The 25,663-nt window shown below is 38.4% G+C and overlaps 2 protein-coding genes across 7 annotated transcripts; both read left to right on the forward strand.

The window, feature by feature from the left end:
• On the forward strand, positions 1-14,029 carry pdxdc1 (pyridoxal-dependent decarboxylase domain containing 1). Of its 6 annotated transcripts, none has more exons than XM_084092618.1 (24): positions 1-399; positions 1,199-1,272; positions 1,436-1,504; positions 1,676-1,750; positions 2,403-2,552; positions 4,302-4,491; positions 4,650-4,718; positions 5,720-5,798; positions 5,905-5,989; positions 6,085-6,133; positions 6,223-6,324; positions 6,461-6,586; positions 6,697-6,747; positions 7,943-7,987; positions 9,078-9,138; positions 9,533-9,603; positions 9,860-9,965; positions 10,279-10,450; positions 10,719-10,837; positions 10,931-11,052; positions 11,157-11,249; positions 12,263-12,359; positions 12,450-12,548; positions 12,684-14,029. In XM_084092618.1, the coding sequence occupies exons 1-24, from the start codon at positions 379-381 to the stop codon at positions 12,911-12,913; spliced, it is 2,355 nt and encodes a 784-aa protein (XP_083948744.1). In that variant the 5' UTR covers positions 1-378; the 3' UTR covers positions 12,914-14,029. The 6 variants fall into 6 exon arrangements, with proteins under 6 accessions (XP_083948744.1, XP_083948742.1, XP_083948746.1 ...); XM_084092616.1 differs by lacking the exon at positions 7,943-7,987 and adding an exon at positions 8,108-8,188; XM_084092619.1 differs by having other exon boundaries at positions 210-399; positions 2,406-2,552.
• Positions 14,030-14,437: 408 nt separating this feature from the next.
• On the forward strand, positions 14,438-25,660 carry gspt1l (G1 to S phase transition 1, like). Its single transcript, XM_084094021.1, has 15 exons — positions 14,438-14,903; positions 16,422-16,463; positions 19,093-19,338; positions 19,943-19,976; positions 20,070-20,147; positions 20,293-20,473; positions 20,732-20,886; positions 21,011-21,151; positions 22,292-22,385; positions 22,592-22,672; positions 22,766-22,939; positions 23,952-24,041; positions 24,183-24,351; positions 24,476-25,179; positions 25,574-25,660. The coding sequence occupies exons 1-14, from the start codon at positions 14,708-14,710 to the stop codon at positions 24,526-24,528; spliced, it is 1,734 nt and encodes a 577-aa protein (XP_083950147.1). The 5' UTR covers positions 14,438-14,707; the 3' UTR covers positions 24,529-25,179; positions 25,574-25,660.
• The last annotated feature ends 3 nt before the right edge of the window (positions 25,661-25,663 follow it).

Below are 25,663 nucleotides of genomic sequence, written 5' to 3' on the forward strand. Positions count from 1 at the left end.
GTGATGTCAGAGACCACGTGATGATGTACAAGAATAACTGAATCAGGTTTTTCGAACATTTTCTATTGGAAAGAACCGATTTGCGTCGGAGTCCTCACACTACTGTACTGCATCATTACATGTCTTTGCGCTGGGGGTAAGGGGTAAACCAAGGAGCTCATGTACACTGTAAAGGGGGCGTATGTTTAGGCTACGTCAGCGCTGCCAGCGTGGAGCGGCATGACACCAGGAAGTAACACAATTCAATTGACTATCCAAATAACCAAGAGAAAGGGTACCCGAGGTGGATTCTTGTGTTTTTTGGGTTTGCTTCCGTAAAATACACAGCAAGCGACAACGCACAGGGACTAGTCCCTGCGACTGGGTTTTCAACATTGCATGGATAAAGCGCCCGTGAAGGTAATGTAGAACAGTGCGTATCATTCCCTGAAGGACTCGCTCATTTGATTAAAGTGCAGGAAGCTTATTCACTGTCATTGACTCAGGGAAGATGATGCGGAGATTTACTGGATTCATTTAAAGCCTCAATCGAGTATTTGCTATTAGTGCATAAAGCTTGATACTCGCCGTCCTTTTTTATTTATTGATGTGAAAATGAAATTTAGGCTTTAATAGATGGTGGTCTGCAAAACTCAACAAAAAAAATGGTGGTCTGCAAACCACTTTCGTGTGCAAAGTATCTCAATATCTCAAAACTGAATCAAATTCATGCGTTGTGTTAGAGCAGGATGCGCAGGAGGATGAGGCATGACATTATCTCACCAGATGAGTTCCCGTGTAATGGAATGAGCCTTGTCATCCGACAGGTTTTCATATCCTGTATATCAGGAATTACACATGTAGAACAGAGAAAGCTAGAATTAAGAGACCAATAAGACTCATTTTATACAAGTTAGCACAATTCACAAAAGTCTAATAATAGTATTTTTATTATTTAGTCAGTGTTTAATTGTATTGTAATGTTAAAAACGCTCCATTATCACAAATGGACATAGGCCTGAATGCTTTATTTTGTTTCACAGGCAGTGAAAGTGCCCTACAGGTGAAATATGAGTTTTGTTAAAGCATGAGGAATCATTTTATTTGATGTGACAAGAAATGTGATATACAGTCATCGCCATCAAGTTAGCAAGTTATCCAGTTTTTCAATGCAGTGTCCTTCACGGGAAACCATATACACTTTATTGTGTAATTGTAGATGATGGACCCTACACTTGCTGAGATGGGGAACCATCTTTCTGGTGCCATGAAGATTTTAGAAAGTGGAAAATTGTAAGACCTTTTGCATTACTATATTTTCAGTAATTGTTGTTTATTACATTTAAATTGCTGTTCCCTTACAAAGCTATCCTTATGACATGTTGACAGTATGTCCAGGGTTTTGTTTTACATATAGTACCGTTGTATAACCATAATGTTGTGTGGATTTATTCAGGGAATCTGAACAGGGCGAAGAAAGAAGAAAGTTGAGCTGGAAAGACATTCCTGGACCCTTACAAGGAGAGTGAGTGGGACTCTAATACTGTAAATCACATTTTACATTTATAATGTTTCTTGTCTTGCTCTGTATTTATAAGGTATTTCATTGGGTTTCAAGCCAGTGCATATCAGCTATATTTACAAAACATTTCAAAGTCTTTCTTTTCTTCTTTCTTTTTGCATATATTTCCGACAGTGGACAGGATGTTGTTAGCATACTCCAGCTAGTCCAGAACCTGATGCATGGAGATGATGACCAGCAGGGTCATCGGTAGGTCACAGCATTATGGAGCTGTTTGGTTTGTAGACCTAAAACCAAGAAACAAATTCCTTAGGAATTTGTACCTTGTTTTTGACAATAGCAGTTTTCAGTTTATACACTACTGTTTCAAAGTGTGGGATCAGTAAGATTTATATTTGCTCAGTTGCTTAACTATGTTCTTAAACTAATGCTTAAACTATGCTCAATATTAATAAAAGTAATTAATACTTTTGTTCAGCAAGGATGCATTCAATTTCTCAAAAGTGACAGTAAAGACTTTTTATAGTGTTACAAAAGATTTCTATTACTGAAAATTCAGCTTTGACATCACAGGAATAAATTCTACCTTAATATATATTAAAATGGAAAACGATATAATATTTTACAATATCACTGTTTACAGTATTTTGGATGAAATAAATGCAGCATTGGTGAGCAATAAGACTTCTTCAAAACATAAAATGATCTTAAAGACTTTTTACAGACAAACTTTAAATAAAACACAAGGCAGAAAAGTCTCTTAGAGTAATGTTATTCAAAGGCTTTTTTCACTCATTAACCAAACCTGTTGACGCCACAACAGAACAGCTCCATTATATTGCACCGAGAGCATATGTAAACCCCTCCGTGTGGTGTGATAAAACTATAAATGTCTGTTTAGCAGGATGCAGTATGTCGGAGAGCAGGGACACATGGCTCTGTTGGGACACAGTCTGGCCGCATATATCTCTGTCCTGGAACGAGAAAGATTGAGAAAGCTGACCACCCGCATCCTGTCGGACACCACTCTCTGGCTCTGCAGGCTTTTCAGGTGCGTTCAAGTTCTCTCTGTAATCTCATGTGGTTTCGGGTGGATTTTCTTCTCCTCGTCATACAACCACATTTAAGTGATGTATAGAGATTTGTGTTAAAGAGCATTAATAAATCCATCTTTGGTTCATCTTAGCAAATCGTATAGGCTGTGTCTTTCACTTAAAAAAGAGTAGGAGGTAAAACATCAAGCTTTTTATTATAACAGTGACCCAGGAATTCAAATTCTGTCATTAATAATTAATTAAATTAATTAATCACTCACCCTCATGTCTTTCCAAACTCGACTTTCGTTCATCTTCGGAACACAAATGAAGATCTTTTTGATGAAATCTGAGAGCTTTCTGTCCCTCCATTGACAGCTACGCAACTAACACTGTGACACTTCAAAAAGTTCATAAAGGGATCGTAAAACTAATCCATATGAATTGAGCGGTTTAGTCCAAATTTTCTGAAGAGACTCGATCGCTTTATATGATGAACAGATTGGATTTAGGCTTTTATTTTGGACAATTTAGGCTTCTTTGACTTAGGGGATTCTTTGACTTTAGTTATCAGCAGAATTGACATCTGACAGGAGTTACCACATCCTGACGCCACGTGTCTTTACCGGATCTTTACGGGATGTGTGTGAACGCACTCACAGATTCCGGAAAATCACTGGCAGTGTGAATGAACCAAAATCAAACCCCGGGACACATTATCCGTGTGTTTTCCGGAATCTCTGTGTGAAAGGGGGCTTTAGTCTATTTTTTCCAGGGTGGTCCTATTATCACTTTACACAGAAGTCATGCTTTGAGCTTTGGTGATTTTTGAAGAAATGTATGGTTTTAAATTTTCAGCAAATAATTATAATATATTGTAATGGCCAATAAATGATATTAAAAATGTTAAAAAGAGATGCTCTACCAACAAAAGAGGAGGTGCAACCGAAAATCTAAAATTCATGACATGTCAGATGAAGGCCTTGACAATGGCTGAAACGTCGCATGTTTTTTTTAATCAATGAAATTTGATTTCTTCAAGAGCGAGTGTGGATCTTTTTCGAGAGACAAGAACGAGAGACCTTTTTCCAATTTACAATGATTAAATGAAAAATCTTATTTCATCTAAATAAAAAATAAATAAAACACTAAAAACTGGTACTAGGGAATTTGGGCATGAAAACATTGTAATGTACAGTATGAAAATGGAAATTCATCTTGAGATTTGGTAAATATTAAAGGGGTCATCGGATGCAAAATTCACTTTGATATGGTGTTTGCATATTTGCAGTGTGTGGACACAACCACCATACAATGAAAAAAAATGAATTCACTCCTTTTTTTAAAATGCTCAAATCTAAACACTCTCAATAATCAAGACGTTTGGATTTTCTGAGCAATATGATGTCATATTGCTCATGCTTCGCCCACGACCACTGACAAACTGTCCCGTATTAGCATATTTCCGCCCTCAGCCATTTGTATACTGTCTGCCAAGGCAGCACTTTACGTGTCTTGTGCGACAGCCGCCCATGTAAGAGAGGGGTGGGGTGAGCAGTTGCTCATTATCATTTAAAGAGACATGCACCGAAACGGGTCGTTGTTTTTGAGGAGGTAAAAAGGGTGTTGTTTTACACAACCATTGAGGAATTTTGAGGAAAGTATGTTACAAACTTTACATGAAGACCCTAAAGAATCATACCAACTTGTGGAAAATGAGCATCCGATGACCCCTTTAAAATATTTGAATTAATTATTTTTCATAGATATGAAAATGGCTCGGCATATTACCATGAAGATGATCGTGAGGGGCTGCTGAAGGTGTGCCGGCTAGTTATTAATGCTCATTATGAGGAGTACGCTGCAGAAGGCTTTACAGCGCTGAGCTCCAAACATCCCGTGATTTACCAAAGTGCTGCATGCAGACCTGGCCTGGGACAACATCTCTGCAGTCAGGTACAATGTCACCTCCACTTCACTTGTCTATGCTGCATGATCTGAAATGTTTCACATTACCACCACACTATATTAAAAAAAAATGTGTGTGTGCGTTTGTGTAGTGGTGGATACTATGTGCTTTGATTTAGACAACTTTTTTTGTGTTTTCTTTTCAGCTAGGACTTCCTCTGTCAAGCCTTTGTATTGTGCCCTGTAACACCATGTTTGGCTCCTTGCATCAAATGGTAAGAATTTGTCTTTTGGTGAATACTGAAGGGAATACACTAAAAAGTTTTGGCTTGGTAAGATTTTTCTAAATGTTTTTTGAAAGAAATCTGCATTTTTTAAATAAAAAATACAGTAAAAACAGTAAAATATTTGATTTTAGAACTGGGGTGACAGAGCCTTCTCTGTTGCTGCCCCATCCCTCTGGAACTCTCTCCCCAAACAAATCCGTGACTGCACTGACCTTCCAACATTCAAATCACTGACAAAAACTCACCTTTTTAAAATTGCTTTTAATGTTTAGCTTAGTCCAGTGTGTTTTTAGTGTTTTTTTTTTTTTCTATTTGATGTTGTTCCTGCTGCTTTTATGATTCTATTCTATGTAAAGTGTCTTTGAGTACTCAGAAAAGCGCTTACAAATAAAATTTATTATTATTATTATTATTATATTTTAATATATTTTAAAATGTAATTTATTCCTGCGACGACGACAAAGCTGAATTTTCAGCATCATTGCTCCAGTCTTCAGTGTCACATGATCCTTCAGAAATCAGTCTAATATGACGATTTGCTGCTCAAGAAACATTTATTATTATTATCACTGTTGAAAACAGTTGTGCTGATTAATATTTCTATGGAAGCCGTGATGCATTTGATCAGGATTCTTTGATGAATAGAAAGTTCAAAGAACAGCATTTATTTAAAATAGAAATCTTTTGTAACTCTATAAATGTCTTTACTGTCACCTTTAATCAGTTTAATGTATCCTTGCTGAATAAAAAAAATCTCACTGATCCCCAAACTTTTGAACGATAGTGTACATTTAAGAACAAATTAAATCAAGTAAAAGATAAACAAGGAATTTGGATTAGTGCATATGCAAAACAGTGCAGACATATAACACATTAAATAGAAAGACAAATGGAATTGAAACTCTTTGTTCAGAAATGAGACCGTGTTGATAAAATGAATAAAAGATGAGCTAAAATGGTGTGTTTTTCTGTAAATTGTCTTTTTACAGGATGTTGCATTGCTTGACAAGCTCATCAAAGATGATCGCGAATCAGGGAAAGTTCCACTGCTGTTGATAGCGAATGCTGGTCGGTTTGCTATAGGACCTTATTTATTCAAGCAACTTAGTTTTTTGCATGCATTTGTTGATAGTCAATTTTGCAGGCGATCATTAATGTTTAGCTAATCTCTCAGGAACGCCAGGTGCAGGTCACACAGACAAACTCAGTCGCCTGAAAGAGCTCTGCGTTCAGTACAACATGTGGCTTCATGTGGAGGGGTTGGTATCAGCTGGTTATATGTTTATATATGTGTGTGTGTGTGTGTAAATGAACAGATATTGTTTAAATTGACTTTCTGTGGCATTCTTTTCAGGGTTAATTTGGCAACGCTTGCTCTTGGTCAGATCTCCTCCACTGTCACGGTATGTTGTGGGTTTTTTAGCACTCAAATGCCTGCATTTTCTTCCTGTTGTCAAGAATGTGCTCTAATTTTCTCCCTCTCACTATCAAGGCGGCCACCAAGTGTGATAGTATGACTTTGACTCCAGGCCCGTGGTTGGGCCTGCCCGCTGTGCCCGCTGTCACTCTTTACAGACATGAGGATCCGGCCCTGGTAAGTTGGACCATTAATATAAGTACCAATTAGCATTATACAGCACATCATATGGAAATGTAATCCAGAGTTGTGATCATACAGTGTGCAAATACCTCATGCTGTTTGTCTTGTCCTCCCTGCCGGTTGGGGGCAGTCTCTCACAGCAGGTCTGACATCCAGCCAACCAGTGGAGAAGCTTCGGGCTTTGCCTCTCTGGCTGTCCCTTCAGTACCTTGGGCATGATGGGATTGTTGAGAGGATTAAGCATGCCTCTCAGCTAGTGAGTACCCTGCCAACTTCATTTAGATAATCCCATGCACTGTAGTGGGCGTAAAGTACTATAAACACTGCAAGATTTACTCTGACCTTGTTGGGTTTCTTTCTTTGTAGAGTCAACAGCTTTTGGAGCATTTGAAGACACTGGCTTCAATAAAAACCTCGGTAGGTCAGCTTGTCTTGATCCATTCAGCTACAGAGTATTTTACAGTTACACCACAGTCCTCACAAATAAGTATGTGAATTGAAAAGTATTTGAAGCTTCTGTGTATCAGTATTTCTCTACCCGGAGTTGGTGTTGCTCCATCTATTTAATGATAGTTCCGTCTTCACTCGCCCCATGTTGTTCCAAACTCAAATTAATTTTTCTTCCATGGAACAAACACTACATTTAAAAGTATCATAAAAGTAGTCCATGTGACCTATATTCTGAAGCCATACGATAGTTTCTGTGAGGAACAGATTCACTTGACAGCTTCGCTCAAATTCGCATTCACAGAAAATGTTTGGTGAATAATTACTTATTTTATGGTCTGTTGTCACACAAAGCTATTGTATAGCAGTGTTGTTATTGATAACTAAACGTAAAACTAAAAATCATTTTAATTAATTGAAATAAAGCTATAAATATAAGAGACACTTAACCTTAAAACACTTAAATGAAAAGTAGAAATGTTGCTTTGCAAACTACCTGAAATAAAATAAGGTATTGTACTAGAAACAGAAAATAAAAAATAAAAATGACAAACAAAAACTTTTTTAAAAACTTAAACTAAAATTAAAACTAAAAAGCTAATTTAAAATATTAATAAATGCTATAATTGTATATAAATAAAATTAACATAACAATGTTGCATGGCTTCCAAAGGCATAAAATGATAGTACACGAGTTGACTACTTTCAAGATACTTTTGTTGTGCTTTTTTCATTTTGGAGTTGGACAGCCCCAGTTCCCATTTACTTTCATTATATGGGAAAGAGCTGTCACGATATGCTTTAAAAATTCACCTATTGTGTTCCACGGAAGAAAGAAAGTCGAACGGGTTGGGAATAACTTGAAAGTGAGTATATGACCCAACTTTTCATTTACTAGTGACCTTTTTCTTAAAACGTTGATGATATCATCAGCACTGGCAGACATTTCTGCCGTTTAAAACCATACTATATCACAGTGCTAAAATATGTCAGCTGAAAATGAATACATCAGCTACCATTGGTAGATATTATTTACACTTTTTATTTGAAGCTTTTTAAAATTTTGCTTCTATTATATCAGTGGCCCACTTTTTCCTTTCAGTCAGAGAATCTATAGGCTTAAACCTTAAAAGCAAACACCTCTGTTCTGTGTCACCACCATTAGGATATCCTTGACAGCGAGGTGTCTCTCCTCGAGGCTTTGCGCATGGTAAAGAGCAGAGTGTTTTTCATATGTATGTTTGCGATGTGGTTTGTGACCGTCAGCAATGTGTGCAGCTCTTATTCTGTATACATAGTGTGTTAGTGAGCGTGGGTACCTTGGTTTCAGGATGTGGTGTCTCATTCCCGGGTCCCTCCTATCTCCGGGGGCTCGCTGCGGGACGTGCTGGGCTCTCTTATACTCTCTATTGTAGGTGGGACCAACCCTCTGCTTGCTTGATCCCACTCCACTCCTCCCTTTCACCTGCGCTGTTTCTCCACTGTTCCCTCCCTCACCATGTCCACCCATAAGTGCTGGTGCTCAGTTTAAAGGCTTTTACTCATGTAAAGGCCTGCCAGTGCTACAGGCATGTGCAAACAACATTTAGGAAATGTCACTTCACAGAGCCTGATGACTTGTTGGGCATCAATGCTGGAGCCATGATGGGAAATAAGCAGAATTCTTTAAAATGGCCTTTGTGAGAGATGGAGCAAATTTTCTGTTTGTCAGAGTTGGTTCAGAATAAAGTTAATCATAGGTTAGATGCGACTATATACGTAGCTATTACAGGAACCACATTACAACATTTATTTAATGTTTTTGAGAGGCTCAATGAAGTCATTTGTTCATAAAACAAATCTTCTATTTGTTAGACAGAAAAAAGTCACTTGGATGATATTTTTAAGGTTTTATTTCCTTTATTATCCTTTATGTATCTGTTAATTTACGTATGTGGTGGTTAGACTTTTATTTATGAAAATGTCCATTAATCATGTAAGAACTAAGCATAATTTAATTAATTATATGCTTTTCTTAGTTGTAGCAAAGGTTCCAGCAACACATAGACATTCCAGCAGCACTAATGCATGACTTTAGGTCACGTGCCACATTGTCCGGATCGACCTGTCAAACCTGTAGCTAGCAAACAAAAAGCCTCTCCATGACATTGCCTCACAGCATTTAAATACTTAACCAATTGTCACAATAACATGTTAGTGCTCACAGCATGACATTAAGGCCTCCTGTAATAAATGCTCAGATGTGTCACAGGTGTTTTGAGACCCCGTCCCCACCCTCTGTGTCTCTCTGATGTTTGTAGGTGGAGGATGAACTGAATTCTCCCGTGGTGGTGTTCAGGTTTTCACAAGACAACAGTGCTCGTAAGTTTCCTTTCCTTGGTTGTGTCTATATGGTTCAATGTATGTGTATATATAGGTTGTGTGTATGGTTGCATTTTACTTTAAGGTGTCTTTGTTACACTGTATTTATACATTTAAGTACTGAGTAATTTGTATTAACTACATGTACGTACTATAGGGTTAGGGTTTGGTTTATGGTTAGTTGCATGTAGTTATGCATAATTTATAGTTATTAGTATTATTATTATTATTATTATTAAAGTAACTGCATGTAACATGTAACCAGAACACTGTTAAATAAAGTGTTACCCTTTTAATCAGCAAGGATGGGACTACTTTCAAACTTCTGAATAGTGGTGTGTGTGTGTGTGTGTGTGTACATATATCTCTAACAGCCAAAAACTCTAATTTTCAGCCTCGAGTGGCGGCTCAGTAGAAGGATATTTTGCAGGAGAGAGAGATATCATTGATGCCCTTAACAGATGGGTAAATGCTTCTCTCACTAACAGTATATTATAGGAAATAAGTCAATTGTGAAATAAGTAAGCTGTGAAATAAGTAAACTGTGAAATAAGTAAGCTGTGAAATAAGTAAACTGTGAAATAAGTAAGCTGTGAAATAAGTAAACTGTGAAATAAGTAAACTGTGAGCATGTATAATAGAATACAGTGCGACATATATATACACCGTAGATGCTTTTCTTACAAACGAGTGACCCGACTGCTTTGATCTGATTTGACAGTTGGGTGAGCAGTTGGCGCAGCAGGTTCCCCTCAGTGGCGTAGATGTGGTTGAGCTGGAAGATGAGGGCACATGTGTTCGTTTCAGCCCCCTCATGACCGCTGCAGGTCAGACATTTGAGAGATAATTAAATATCTGGAATGCTAACACACTGACTAAGAAACTGGAGACAAACTGGGCGGAGCTTTTCTTATAATTATGTGGGTTATACTAAGAAGAATAGGCCTATATAATGTTATTTAAAGACATTTGAATGGCTGGGCAAACAAGCATATGTATTTATTCTGAGCATGGCAAGTAAAAGCTGTTTTCTTTGCCCAAAATTTCTCACATTTTTAACAGGCTTATTTTGTTAGTAATGAGACCTAATTCATGTTGCCATGTTCATGCTAACAATGATGGTGATATATGTGTGTGTAGCCCTTGGCACTCAGGAGAATGATGTGGCGGCACTGGTGGAGAAGCTGGGAGAGATGATTCCAGTGCTGTGCTGCACCCTACGCTTCAGACAGGACTTCAAGGACGAGGTGCTACAGCAAGCTTTACTCTCATACATTGAGGACCTGAGCTGGCCTGGTCTTGGAGTTGTGAGGTGAGACTCTGGAGTCAAACCTCAATCAATTTACAGGACATTTTACATTACATTCATGCATTTGACAGACGCTTTTATATAAATTGTATTTAATACATTTAGTGAGTTTTGTGTTCGAAAGCATAACCTAATCTGCCAGATGAGTTACAGGAACAAGCTACAGGATACATTCACCCTAATATCAGATGTTCCCTCGTTCAGAGAAAGAAGGAAACTTTCCTTATTGCACGTTTCCACAGTGCCTGACAGGTTCTGTTTTTTTCATCAGGTATGAGCCCAGAAACACAGACCTTGATGAAGATAAGAGACAACAAAGGGTGGAGAAGATCAACAGTGAATTGCTTAATAAACTGATGGAGCTTGATACAGACCTGGAGTTCTCTTGTGGTAAATGACTAGTGGTCCCATGACTGACAGTTGTCGCATTGCTTTTAAATTCACATGAATTCTGTGACCTCAAAACTGCTGTCTTGTGTCCAGGTCCTGAGTTCTGTGAAGAAACTAATTGCATATTTATTGGAATGGCAACTGAAGACCTGGATGTGGCAGAGTTGGTGGAAACTATAGGATCTGTTGGAAGAGACATTGAGGAAAGTGGAAAGGTATGCATTCTTTTTTCTTTTACTTTTGGACAGGTGTTTAATCATTTGAGTAGACACCGAATATCAGATAAATAATTAGAAATAAAGCATCTGTTTGTGCCTAGTTGTTTGAGAACATGACTGAGGTCGTGAGAAGAGGCATTCAGGAAGCTGAGCTGCAGCTTCAGAAAGCAAATGAAGAGAAACTTATTGAGGAGGTGAGTGCATATGTGTAAGTAGACAGTGGAGTCCAAAATTCTGAGACCAAAAAAACTTCTTTAACGCTGAAAATAAACAAATTTCAGGATTCTGAAATAGTTAAACCAAAGAAAGTTTATTACAAGTTTTTGCGCTTAATTTCTAGGAAAAATAAGTCAATATTACCGTTTACACCGTGTATTGAGATGCATTTTGGTCGATCAGAAGTAGACACATTCCTGTTTATACCTGGTGTTTTAATCCGTCTCTTTTGTCCAGTTTCAACCACTTCTGTCCTGATTTCTTCAAGGGGAGGGTCTATGGGCGGGTAAATTTATGGACTTATTCAGATCGTTAGAAATCAGGAATGGTGAGAGAACATTGTGCTTGGTACGTTGTTCTTCTTCAAACCAAACTTGGGTCTTCAGTTAACAAAGTTTAAATCCCGTCTGGCTAGCGCGCTTCCCATAAGGTTTACGCATTAGGTCAGTAGCTGGAGAGCAGACGATCTTTTGTGGTTGTTCAAACACATTCGACCACATGAGCGTCTACACTACGAAAGAATCCAGTCGAATGCATTTTCAGCTAACTCTAGAATTGGTCGAAAGTGGACAAGCTCAAAACGTTTTGGACCCCGTTTACACCTGTATTTGCATCTTAATACCAGGTGTAAACAGGGCCTATGTGACATTGATCATGTGACTCCTTGTTCAGATGGTCAAATGTTCTTGTTTCTGTTGAAGATGCTCTTTATATCATTCTCAAATCATGATGGAGAACATGATCATCGTGTTGTACAATAAACAAAAGAGAGACAAACCAAATAGACATTTAGAAATTCAATTCAACTTCTCACATTGTAATTCTGATTATCTAATGTTTAATAAATAAATATAATAATAAATGCTAATAATTATTACATGTATTCAATCAAAAAAATATATTCAATCAAATCCTTTTCTGATTAAATAGACATTAAATCATTCCAATAGAGATTATGTTGATGTGCAATTTTTCTCCATTTATTTTTCAGGGCGTACTTCGACAAATTCCTCTAGTGGGCTCTGTGCTTAACTGGTTCTCCCCGGTTCAGGCCTCTGTCAAAGGAAGAACTTTTAACCTAGCTGAAGGTATATATGTGCTAAAAATGTTTTCTGATGAAATTGTCAAGAGAACTTGTAGTTTTCAGGTTTGTATAGTATCTATTTTTTTCTCCATAGGTTGTCTGGACAGCACCGAGCCTGTTTATTCCATAAAAGCCCAGATGAATACAGAAGCTTCCCCTGATTCCCCCAAGTCCAGCACCAAACGGTTTCCAGGTAACATCTTGAGCTAAGATCAGTATGACCCTAATTACACTGAATTACTCTGCGTCCACAAAATAATGAAATCACATTTGGTCTTTCATTGATGTTCACAGAACTCTCAGGTTAATCATACCATGTGATTCACAGGCCAAAAACTCTTCCGGCGGCATGGAGCAGGCTCAGACTCTATCAGTGATACCAGCTCTGTCAGCCAGCTCGAAGAATCGTTCAGGGAAACGGCACAGGTGCAGGTCACTGATGTGGAGGAGGCGGAGGTCCCTCAGGAGGATCCTGCGCACATACCAGAGGATACAGCTTCATCCGACCAGCGTGTGCCAGAGGGACAAGAGACAGAGAGTGTAGACAATCTTAGATAAGACCACTCCGAAATGGTTGCTCATGAGGTTTGCTCTATATAACAGAGGAATATGCCTCCATGACCTTGATGCCTTTGAGCAAACCACTTTTGAAATTAAGAAAAGAAGCAGCTTTAAATGCAAATAACAAAACACTGGAATTTCATGAAAATAATGTCTGAATATATGTCTAAATCTCACATCCCTTATTAGTTAGTAAATAATCAATTGCACTTTTTTAAAAGTTTGGTTAATCATATGTTATAGGGTTTGCTCACAGTTCTTTATGTGCACTGCCAGTATATTCTACCATTATGGGCGGCAGTACTTGCGTTTTGATTTTGAATGCTTATCTTTGTCATCTACAGGCCTGTCTGACAGGTTTTCTGATCCGTTTCCACACATTATTTACACAACGAAAGGGCTATTGTGGCCTTACCGTCATGATTATTAATGTCAAAATGTCTTGTTTGCCAAAAGCTGGTCTTGCTTTGTGCTCTCTAAAGGCAGACGTATAAGATGGAAAGTTGATGCTTGAAGACTCTGTTTCTTGCAGCTGTTTCTAATCAAACGATAGCCTTATTGCACTTTTATGTACAGAATGTCACACTTTAATCAGAACAGCAGAATATTTATTTATCCTTGAAATAATTCTCTTGGAGAACATTAGGCTATTTAGAGACATGAGTAACATTTGCTATGTCTAAAATAAGTTCAAATCAAACTGATACCCATCCAGCACTGAATGATTATTAGACTGTTCTCACTGTGAAGAATGTTTCAGAGATGTCTCTTTGAGTAATTGTTACATTTTATTTTGGATGTTTATGAAGGCTACACATAATGTACTAAAATGAAGATCCTTATTTGTTGTTTACACCAATGTTAATGGTTTTAGCACACAAAAAAAAAAAACATTGCTATTGGGGAAATGTAGTTTAATTTAGTGTATGAATATTGTGAGAAGAAATTCACTACAGTTATATCACATCCATCCATATTTTGAGGGGCATAAAGTGCTCTTTCCGTAACTGTGCTTCCTTACTGAATAATGTAATTGTAGATCTGCTCATCTTTTTTCAAAATGATTCTGTCTTAACTGGTGCAATAAATAAATGGGATTTTCTTTGGGGGAAATGAGTACTGACTTATTGTGTCAAACGTAAGAAGAGTGTTTTTTTAAAATTACAATTTTATTTTACAATGAGAAGTTATGTAAATGACAATAAAGAAAATGCTAAAATACGAGTGTTTTTTTTATTTTATTTTTTTAACTGCCCTTAAGTTGTGATGGTATTTTTACATAAATAATTTAATCGGCTAAAACGGCTGTTTTATTACATTAAAACCCTCTGAAAGTGACTTTAAAGTTAAGCTTCGAATACATTTTTAAATATAGTTTCATAAGTAAGGCGAACGGAAATTGATTATTAGCTAGTGAAAAGAGGTAGTCGGGTTCATCCATAATGCGGACATGTAGTTTTGTCATCGACACCGCTCTGAAGCCTTTCGTGTTTTGCCAGAAGCTAAACTACTACATTTCCCAGAATTCAACTCGCTGTTGCTCCGCGAGGTCAGGGGAGTCGTCAGCGCACACGAGGACTCATTCCGAGCTCTTAGTCAAACCTCCCTTTCTCTCGCCCCTCGCTGAGAGACACCGGCTGTTTGATTTCAACCAAACGGGGGGAAGGCCATACGCCACTAACAGAAAGTTTTAACAACGCACGGGGTGACCTTAACAGCGGCTAAGGCCGGACAAAAAAGTGATCAAGTCGGTGGCTTTAAAGCGCGCGTGTGTGGAACAGCTGTGTGGCGATGGAAGCGATAGACACTGCCCCTGATTCCTGGGATCAGGAGGACGATGGCGAGGCCCAGGTCGACGTGCAACTTTCCAATGCTCTTACTACCACCCTTAACGTGGACGCCAAGCCGTTTGTCCCCAACGTGCACGCCGCAGAATTCATCCCGACCTTCCTGCCGAAGGGCTCCACGGAAACTGTGGAGTCAGCGGGTGAGTTCCCGGTGTTTTCACGTCTGTTAACCGCTTTAGCTGTTAGCCTCACACACGCTTGTTCGCATGAGCTTAGCATGGATGCTACATGAGAGTTGCCGTCAACGGCTCGAAGCGGAAACGTGGCCACCGTGTTATATGGAAGTTAACAATCAGAAAAACTTGCTTGACGTGAATAATAAGCGTTCGTTAACACGATAATAACACTGTAACAGCGGCTCGTGCTAGAAAGTGAATCGTTTGGGTGGAGACTTTGTATGTAGGTGCTTGTGAAGCATTTTTAGCCTTATAATAATATATACCTGGCTTTAAAGAAAGAGTTAAAAGTGTGTTCAAGTAAGTTAGTTCTTTGGTTAACTAGCCAGTTAGCTGAAGCTTTAGTCATGTTATTGCCATTTTATTGATACACGTGAACATGCCGTTTGTTAGCATGGCAATAATCAATACTGATGATCAGAGGCCTGGCGCTTCGTAATCAAACAGATTCTCTCATTGCTTGGTTGTTGGAGGGGTCTCTTTTGGCTGGGGTTTGTTTAATGGTGAGGTTTGCCCCCAACCCCCCATGCTGTCTTATTGCAAACATGATGTATCCTTATGCGCTGTGCTGTTGTGGTGGAACAATGAAAGTCAATTGTTGCCCTTAATCCCCTTAGATTATGACACGAGAAGTGTTTCACCTCCTAGTTTTAGATTAAATACTTTTATACAGAGTATTACCTACCAGAAAAGGTGATGTCAAAGCAGCTAAATGTTGCCACTACAACCAAGACTCACACTCTTACCTGAAGCCTTCGTGTTACCTGTTGTGTTTGAAAACAGTGTGTTTATAAGGTACACACTGGAGGTCTTCTTGGAAAGATCAGTGTAGCGTGTAATGGAGGTAAACGCGGTGATCTGATCTGCTCTGCTTGTTTAACTTTTCCAAGCTTATTTGCATAAAAATAACCTCTGTAGAGACAGGGTGGTGTTAAAGTATTCTAAGCAATATGAAAAGGATTGTAAGAGATTTGAGAGTATTAAATTTGACCGTGGGACTCCGGCTACAGAATTACTTAAATTCATGATCTTGTCGCAAAAACGTGGGAGTTTGTTGAAGGATTAGGATCCTGTCCCCCGGATTCACAGACCAGGCTTAAGTTAGACTCAAATAAATGTTTAAGCTGTTTTAACTGAAAGCAATTTGCACTGACATATCATAAGATATGTCAGTGTCATTGTTTTGTCTCAAGATGCACACCAAGGCACGTTTATAAAAACTATTTAAATGCCCTAATTGAACTAAGGACTAATCCTGGTTTAGTCTAAGCCCTGTCTGTGAAACCGGGGCTATAACTTGTCTCTGTCTTACCACAAATGGAAGATATGCTGTTCACGTACTATTACATACATAGCGCAGTTTGTTGTCCTCAAATGTGTTTAATGTTGACATGCAATTTCCATTTTTAGATAAGTATTCTTAGTAACTGGACTGTTCTGTATAATTACAGCTATAAAAATAAGCATTTTATATTCCTGCAGGTCCTGATACGGATGCCAGTGTGGAAGTATCAGAGCCTGAGGGTGAGTAAATGCTGAGAGACACCACCACATTGTTTTTCACATCCTCATAATGATGATAATCATACAGATGAGTCGGCAGCTAAACTGGTCAACCAATAAGAATTGTGCTTTTGGTCACATGCCCAGAGCCGCTGCTGTAACAAATCCACGATTTGGTAGTGCGCACAAACAGTATTTTGCTAAGTGATGATGCAGTCTTGTATTTTTTGATAAACACCATAGCGATTTAAAAAAATTCTGAATACCTGTGTGGGAAAATTATAAATATGGTTTGACTTCCTTTCTTTTCTGACAAGTGGATATCAGAAATGGAAAGTAGCGTAGCACTTTTAGAATCACAGTATTTCTGCTTTTTGATTCCAGCGCCACCTACTGTCAAAGAGTGAGTTTTAAGGGTGCTTAGATTGATCGGCGGCCGGTCAATATCGACCGATAATCGTTTTAAATAGTTTCATCGATGGTCAATCAGATGACGCAAAACCCGCAAGACAATTTTTCTATGCACAGCTGAAATTTTCACTACTTTGGCCAGTCTTGTCTGGTAGTTCTACCAGGCATCTGATCATAAATTTGAAACTCCTTGCGGAGACATTGCAACGACAACAACCCTACAGTAATGACAGCAAGAAACTTGGGCTGTGCGATTCTACTGCATTTCTTTCCTTCATAGTGGTGAGCTTTCGTTCCTCCCTAAAAGCCCAAACTTAACATCCAATTCAGCTAAATCAGTGATTGTCGTAAAATGCATTATACTGTTACTAAACTGCAGGACGTGCTCTAATGAAAAGTGAATCAAACTGCATTAAGCGCGAAAGAGTTACTGTTCCCCAAGCGGCTTTCTCTGTGTGCGCTCTAAGGCCGGCGACACACTGGCTGCGTGGCGTGTCTGTTTTTATTTCGGCTCCCATGTTAACATTTTAAAACGCGCATGCTAGAAATTGAACCTACGCCTATTTTTCACGCGACACGCAAGCATGTTGGAAGCGTTTCCAGGCTAAATAGTATAGGAAAAGATGTTTATATGTCATTTTGACACAAATACATATTAAGTGACGTTTTGATGTTTGAAAGTCTCTAGGTTTTGACATAAATGCAGATATAAATGTAATTAAAAAAAATATTACATAATATTATTATAATATTATATTATAAAAATATACACCTGTCAATACAGAACGAAATATTCTGTAGCCTATTTTGCCGTCATTACTGCCGACGTTGTCTTTGCTGCTATATATTTGTTTAACATGAAGTATAGGCCTTCCACAACTCTCTCCCCATATGCCGAATATATCACCAATGAGGCTTATCATATGTTAGCTAGAAGCAGCAGCGCCGCGTCAGACACGTTTCTGGTGTGCAAAGACATAGAAAATGCCACGCAACAGAAACGCCACGCAGCCAGTGCGTCGCCAGCCTAAGACTGAGTGGACCAAGGGCTTCGATTTTGCACTTAAAGGTCTCGTATTAAGATGTAAAATAAGTCTCTGATGTCCCCAGAGTGTGTATGTGAAGTTTCAGCTCAAAATACCCAACAGATCATTTTTTACAGCATGTTTAAATTGTCATTTTTTGGGGCACAGAAAAACGCGCTGTTTTAGTGTGTGCCCTTTAAATGCAAATAAGCTGCTGCTGGACGACCCAGGGGGCGGAGCTTCATGAGCTCGCGCTCAGTCTCTCAGGACAATTTCATCTCACGGAATGATGATAATATCAGAAACTCTCAGTAACGGTGTTCATTTCGAGTCGGACAATAATGCCTACAGAGTCAGAGTGCTGTATAACAGGTATAGTTTAGTAGTTTAATTACGGTTATTATAACGTATTTGTCATCTGCTTGTATGTATCCATTATTTATTAATAGCTTACAAGTCTGCTGTCTGAATGATGATCAAACATATACTGATGAGTTTAATAAAGTTTATTGTACATCACATAAAAGATGAAGCGTCAGTTTTACTTCAGAAAATCACCGTAAGAGTAAACACCGTAAACACAGTAAGTTATAAGAAGTGCGCAAGTGCATAAACGAATTTCGGTAGAGTTGAGGGAGCATTTCTGTGGGCGGAGGTTAGTCAAAAAACTGTTCTACTGACGTCATTAAAGAAGGAAGTAGAGGGATGTAGTCCAAACGGGCCGTTCGATGTAGGCGACTTCTGTTAAATAAAATATCTCGCTTGGCATTGAACTTTGAGCTTTATAATTTTACAGATATTATTTATGCTCTAACAGCAACATTACACACTACCTAAAGTTTGAAACATGGGATCACGAAGAACGGGACCTTTAAATGATCAAATACACACAGATGTATGTCAATGCCCAGCTTAGTGAGTATTCACTTAAACAATTGGTAATATATTAGGTGAACATAAACAGTTGGGAAATAAATCGTATGTGTATTAGTAAATTGATCCATGGCTTAGGTCCTAATCTCCTGTTAGAGAGGGAATTAGGATACAATACTTAACACAATGCCACATATTGCACATGTGGCATTGTATTAAGTATTGTATCCTAATATCAAACTGCAGTATTAGTCAAAAAGGAAATGGCTGAAGTTGTTGACGTACAACCAACTGTGAGTGGTCAATTGGTGTAAAATGATAATGTTGGTTTTTGACTTCAGCTCCACCCATGGAGAACGGTGATGCAGAGATGGCGTCAGATGACACCTGGGAGCAGAAAGGGAGTGAGCCCAGTGAGGCTGAGGCAGAGCCAGGAGGCCCTGGAGGAGACGGGGGTCAAGCTGAAGAAGACTCCCCTCAAGAGGAAGGAATGGAGGAAGAAGAAGTGCCAACACCTAAAGTAGCCCCCACACAGCCAAATGCCCCCAAGAAGGAACATGTTAACGTGGTCTTTATTGGCCATGTCGGTTAGTTTTTGCATATTGCATTTACGTGATTGATTGATGCTGGAGTCTAGTGTCCTGTTTTGATTGACTGTGAAGGTTTTAACTCCTCTAGGCCTCTTTACTTTTCGGTTGATTCTTATGAAAAGATTTTTAATAAATTGAGACCATAATTAGTTTGACTTTTTTTAACATCTACGATAAACTTTAAAAACCTTTTAATTAATTTTTTATTTGTTGTTTATATTTAGTTTTTTTCCCCTATTATTCACTTGTTTCGTGCCATGAATATAGCAGTGGTAAATTATAAAACAAACAAACATGATTGCACAGTAACTTAATAAAATTTATTTGGTTTGTTGCATTAACTTTTTGTCTTTAGCGTCCATTTCAATTTCTTAAAGCGAGTAATTCTAGTAACTTGCTGGAATAGTTTTTGCACTTGGCTCTAAATTGGTTGGATTTGTTATATAACCACTTTATTATTAATCACACAAGGCAGCTCGGTTCATGCATTTCAGAAGCATCATGGGGAACGTTTTTAAAAATGTCTTTGGAGAACTGTGAATTGGCTATCTTTATCTGTCCTGGCCTCACACTGAATTTTTCTTATCTCGTATTCCTCCAGATGCTGGCAAGTCAACTATTGGAGGGCAAATCATGTGAGTTGTTGATTTTTACACTGTTTTAGCAGAAGTAGTTGGGTTTTCCATCCCCTGTTTCTGAAAGCCCTGCTTTCTGCCCATCCTCCACAGGTATTTAACAGGAATGGTGGACAAACGAACTCTGGAGAAGTATGAAAAAGAAGCCAAGGAGAAGAACAGGGAAACTTGGTAATTAGCTTAGTTGAGTTAATTTACCAGAACATCGGGTGGGTAATCAAACAGATTCCCTCCAAACATAGCTAAAACTTGTAACACTTCAGTGCTTTTTGTGCCTAGAGGTGGAGCTATTTTTCATAGTAAATGTTTTTCTCAGGTACCTCTCTTGGGCTCTTGACACAAACCAGGAGGAAAGAGACAAAGGAAAGACTGTGGAAGTCGGACGTGCGTACTTCGAAACGGAGAAAAAGCACTTTACCATTCTGGACGCACCAGGCCACAAAAGCTTTGTGCCCAACATGATTGGTGGTGCTTCACAGGCCGATTTGGCAGTGCTGGTGAGTCATAATGTTGAATAGGCACTGAAGGACTGCCCTGAGAAATATCCACTCATGCTACCTACAATTCAGAAAATCCATGGAAAAACCTGAGCTATGAGCAGGGCGATGTGGTCATGATACAGAAGAGGGCGCTGTTTGAATACAGATGTCAGACTCAAAAGGCATTGACTGTCACTCAGAAAACAGAAAAGTTTGTTTTTTTGTTTTTCCATTGACTTCAGTCCCTGTATTAATTGTCACTTTCTCTCTCTGAAGGTAATCTCTGCAAGGAAAGGAGAGTTTGAAACAGGCTTTGAGAAAGGAGGCCAGACGCGAGAGCATGCCATGTTGGCCAAAACTGCTGGAGTAAAGCATTTGATTGTACTTGTAAACAAAATGGATGACCCAACAGTCAACTGGAGTCTGGAGAGGTCAGTGAATGGACATCTATATACAGAGTTGTTGTATATTACTTTGTTTTATTTTTTTATTTTTATTTTTTAACAAAAAATGCGCCAAGTGTGTTCATTAATATTATTCACTGTTTGCACGTAGGTACGAAGAATGTAAGGAGAAACTTGTACCATTTTTGAAGAAAGTTGGGTTTAACCCCAGGAAAGATATTCATTTTATGCCATGTTCGGGACTTACTGGGGCCAACCTAAAGGAGCCGGCGGATTACTGCCCTTGGTATACGTAAGTGTGCTGAGCTTGCTAATTGCTACTTTTTTTTTTTTTTGAAGTAGAGATGCACCAATTTAAATTTTCTTGACCGATTCTGTTTTTTTTGTGTGTGTGTGTGTGTGTAAGTGTGACCTGCTGATTTTTGCCAAATCTGATTTCCTTCTAAGAACTGTAATTGACTAGCCTGGCAAGCCAGACCTACATCAAGATGTTAGGTCTGGCAACTCACCATAGACACGGCTCAATCCGAGGGGCGGGATAAACGTCTGTCTTTCAAATTCCCTCTGCATGCAATAGGACAGCGTTTCAACCAGCCAGAGCGTTTTCCCAACAGCGGAGCTAACGTTAGTTGATAGATTCAACTTTTGCCATATCTGGCCGGCAAAACTACGAACACATCTTCATTTTTTTAAGAATGACTTAAGTGCCGTTCTTTGCTCTTTTCTCAAAGAAAAACTTAACTCCAAGTCCTCCAGAGTCGCGGCCAAAGCCGATTCGAAAGACTGTTCTCCAGCAGCAGCAGCCATTCTTTGTTTTCAAGTAGCAGGGAACTGTCGCAACTCTGTCGTCATTATGTTAAGCCCGCCCTGCCTACTCTATACACGATGTGATTGGCCTGACCCAATTTAGGTTTTTGCAGCTCGAAAGTCAATGGAGAGTTGCTAGACTACCCTGGCTGCAAAATAAATTTGCTGTCGCTAGGGTGCGTCTAGATTTCTAGGCTAGTAATTGACAGCATATACAAAAAAAATCTACTTTTCTTCAGTGTGAAATTTTATTTTCATAAAAAACCACAAGTAAAAAGTCAGTAATAAAATAAGAACAAATAAACAAAGTGCAAACAACAGCACAAGCAAATGTAATAGAATAGAGATATGAAATAAACACTGCTTAAAGTTTTTCAGGTTGGTTTAAAAGTAGGTTAGTATTCAGCATTAGGCGGCTGTCACTTTAAGAGTTTATACATTGATCCAATATATATTTTTCTTTCCAATTATTCCAATATTTTCGTTCCAAAACTGATTGTTTAACTGAATACTCGCCAAGACGGGCATTTTGACATAATTTTGTATTTATGTGACACTGCAATAAAAAGTGCATGAATATTGTGTCTCACTGTTTTTGTGAAATGTGTTTGTGTACTATGGACAGAGGGTTACCATTCATTCCACATCTGGACAGTTTGCCAAACTTCAACAGATCAAGTGATGGACCAGTCAGGTTACCCATTGTAGACAAATATAAGGCAAGTAAAGTGCATCAACGTGTTAAGTTTTAAATGATGTTCTTTGACAACAAAATATAAACATTTGGGGACGGGGTTGGGGGGTTAAATGGTGAAATGTTTTTTTTTCTTTATTTATTTATTTATTTATGAATTATTTTGCATTGTACTACTTTGTATAAATGCTTTGAAGTTCATATATCATGTATGGATGTGTGTTTTTGCAGGACATGGGTACTGTGATATTGGGGAAATTGGAGTCGGGATCAATCAGTAAAGCTCAGCAACTTGTGATGATGCCCAACAGGGTAAGAGTATGGTAACGTAACACTTTAAAGCGTCAGGTTTTATGGCAGGAATTGGCTGAATGACGTATCAGTGCCTACCTCATCTGTGTGCAGCACACTGTGGAGGTGCTGAGTCTGCTTTCTGATGACGTCGAAACCGATGATGCTGGACCAGGAGAGAACTTGAAGTTGCGACTCAAAGGCATTGAAGAGGAGGAGATCCTGCCTGGCTTTATCCTCTGCAATGCTGAGAACCTTTGCCACACTGGGCGCACCTTTGATGCCCAGGTCAGTGAAAACTCATTAAACTTGTGTAATTAAAGAAATTATTTAGCTTCAATACAAATTCAGTTCTGTCTAGGGATGCACCTAAATGAAAAATATGGGCCAAAACTGAAAATTCTGGATGCACTTGGCTGAAAACGAAACACAAAATTACCTTCTTTTTTTTAAATATAATTACTCTTAATAATCTCTTATTTTTTTTAATTTATTTTTTTTAATTAATATTAGAATTTAATTCAATTCAATCATTTTTATTGAATCTTAATTTTAAAAAAAAATACAAGCCAAACATTTTATTTAAAGTAACACACCAAAATAGACCAAAAATATATTAAAATAATATTAAAATATCATTATTATTCTTCATTCAGTTCTTTGCAACAGAATCAGATTTTAACAGATTTGTTTTTTTTGACCAATTCTAAAAATACATTTTTTAGGGTAGCATAATTTTACCAGCGATTCCCAGCACAGCTAAACCACTGTTTGCAATAGCCCTACTGTTACAGCACAGTGCGGCTATTGCAAACAGAAACAAGTCTACCACAGAAAAATTTCATGTCGGCACGTTATTTGAGCAGACATTGCTTTTCCGGTGAGTGTGAGCGGTACATGAGTGGAGCGTTCCCTTGTGCCGTAAGCGACTGAGCAGAGAGCGCAGACACGGAGCAGAACATTGAGCAGAGCAAACTGGGTCCCGGTACAGATTTACTGACTTGATCCGAGTCGCTTCAAAGTTGTGTGCCTTTGGAAACGGAGCCGCTCGCCAAGTTACAAAAAAGGCTGCGAGAGAGTGAAACCTGAGCGCTGAACACTGAGGGGCGGCATATATTTTCTGCCTTTTTTCTCTTTTGGCTAAAAACCGAAAATGCCGTTTTCGGCCGATAATTTTCGGTGACTGAAATTTTGGTCCATCCTTAGTTCTATCAACAGTATTTCTGATTGCTCCATTTTTCTTTGCGTTTTGCTTTGCAATTCCCCATAATAATTGTGCTTCTGTCTCTGCCATTTTCAGATAGTCATCATTGAACACAAGTCAATCATCTGCCCAGGTTACAATGCAGTTCTTCATATCCACACCTGCATTGAAGAAGTGCAAATTTCGGTAATGATTGAGAATTCTTACATTGACTTAATATCTGTGTGGAAATTCTCTTGTGAAAGCCTGCTGACTTGAGTTGAGTGCCCTCATTTACAGCTAGTTCTCTACCAAAGTTGTTTAAATGTACTTCTGGCCACTTTACAGGCCTTAATTTGTCTGGTAGACAAAAAGACGGGGGACAAGAGCAAAACACGACCCCGCTTCGTCAAACAGGACCAGGTGTGCATTGCTCGTTTGAGAACAGCTGGGACCATCTGCCTTGAGACCTTCAAAGATTTCCCTCAGATGGGACGCTTCACCTTACGAGATGAAGGTGAGTGGATATTTTCACCAAGTGTGTTTTTTTTTTTGTTTGTTTTTTTTTTTTTTACTTGCCTTCAACTCGGATTTGTAGTTTATTTCTGTTCTGTGAATATTTACTTTTTTTTTTATTTCAGGGAAAACCATTGCCATTGGAAAAGTGTTAAAACTTGTTGCCGAGAAGGACTGAAAAGAACGTTTAGTGGTTCTGAAACGACTGACCGAGGCGGAGGTAGATGCTGCTACGGCCGCAGCACACTTCATAGCCCTCCTGTTCTTTCTCCCCTTCGCCACTTGAAGACCAGCTTAAAAAACTTCTCTTAAAGAAATCTGTTTTTAAGCAAATGAAAATGAAATCAAGTCCACGTGTCAGCTTTCTCATATTGAGAGCTCAGCGATGCCATTGTTTTAGGTTCTCCCCCATGACCTGTTCCTCATCAATCTGCACACGTTAAATGGCAAGAGATCTAGCTCTCTTCCAAACTTTTTTTATTGTTTTTTTTTTTTTATATATATAATTTTTCTTTTTGCTTCCATCAGAGAAATGTAATGGCAGCATATACAGTAACCATATGTGGACCAAGATTTGCTTGTTAACATAAAATGATTTATGAGCAGTAAAGTTTGAATGATTAACCAACTGAAACCAAAATGTTAAAATCTTGGTTATACACGTCTCCCATTGCTTATTCCCATTTTGGTTTCTGTTCACAACGTTCTTGCAAAGTGCATGAGCGTGTTCACATTATTAAAGCATCTTCTATGACAATAAAATATAAAATTGTGGAAAAATTTGTATTGTTGAATTTTTTGTTCCCCCTCTTCCTTCACAGGATATTTTGTGCTATATGCCTGAATGTTTTCTTTTTAAAAAAGTGTGATGGAAATATTTGATCTCGGCCTTGTTAATTGAAGATGTTTTGGTGAAGTTTTGTTGTGTTTAAAGGGGTGGTATAATGCCCTTTTCACAAGATGTAAAATAAGTCTTTGATGTCCCCAGAGTGTGTATGTGAAGGTTTAGCTCAAAAGCTTAGGGGGCGGGTTTATGTAAATTTTAGGGTTCGTGATGTCACTAACCCGGGAGGAATGTTGTGTAGTCCCTACCAGCCGTTTGTTGTAATCCTTAAAAAGTTATTTCTTTAAAAGCAAATATCTCCCTTTGCTTTTAACTTTGAGCGTCGTAACTTTGCAGATGTTGTTTATGCTCAAACAGCAACATTACACACTAAAGTTAGAAAGGTGAAATCATAACCACCCCTTTAAAAAAAAGTGTTGATCTGTGTTTATTTTTTTTAAATGATTTGGATTCCATCTAATTCTGCAAA

The sequence above is a fragment of the Abramis brama genome (assembly GCF_963993115.1).
Source record: "Abramis brama genome assembly, chromosome: 1".
NCBI classification, from domain to species: domain Eukaryota; kingdom Metazoa; phylum Chordata; class Actinopteri; order Cypriniformes; family Leuciscidae; genus Abramis; species Abramis brama.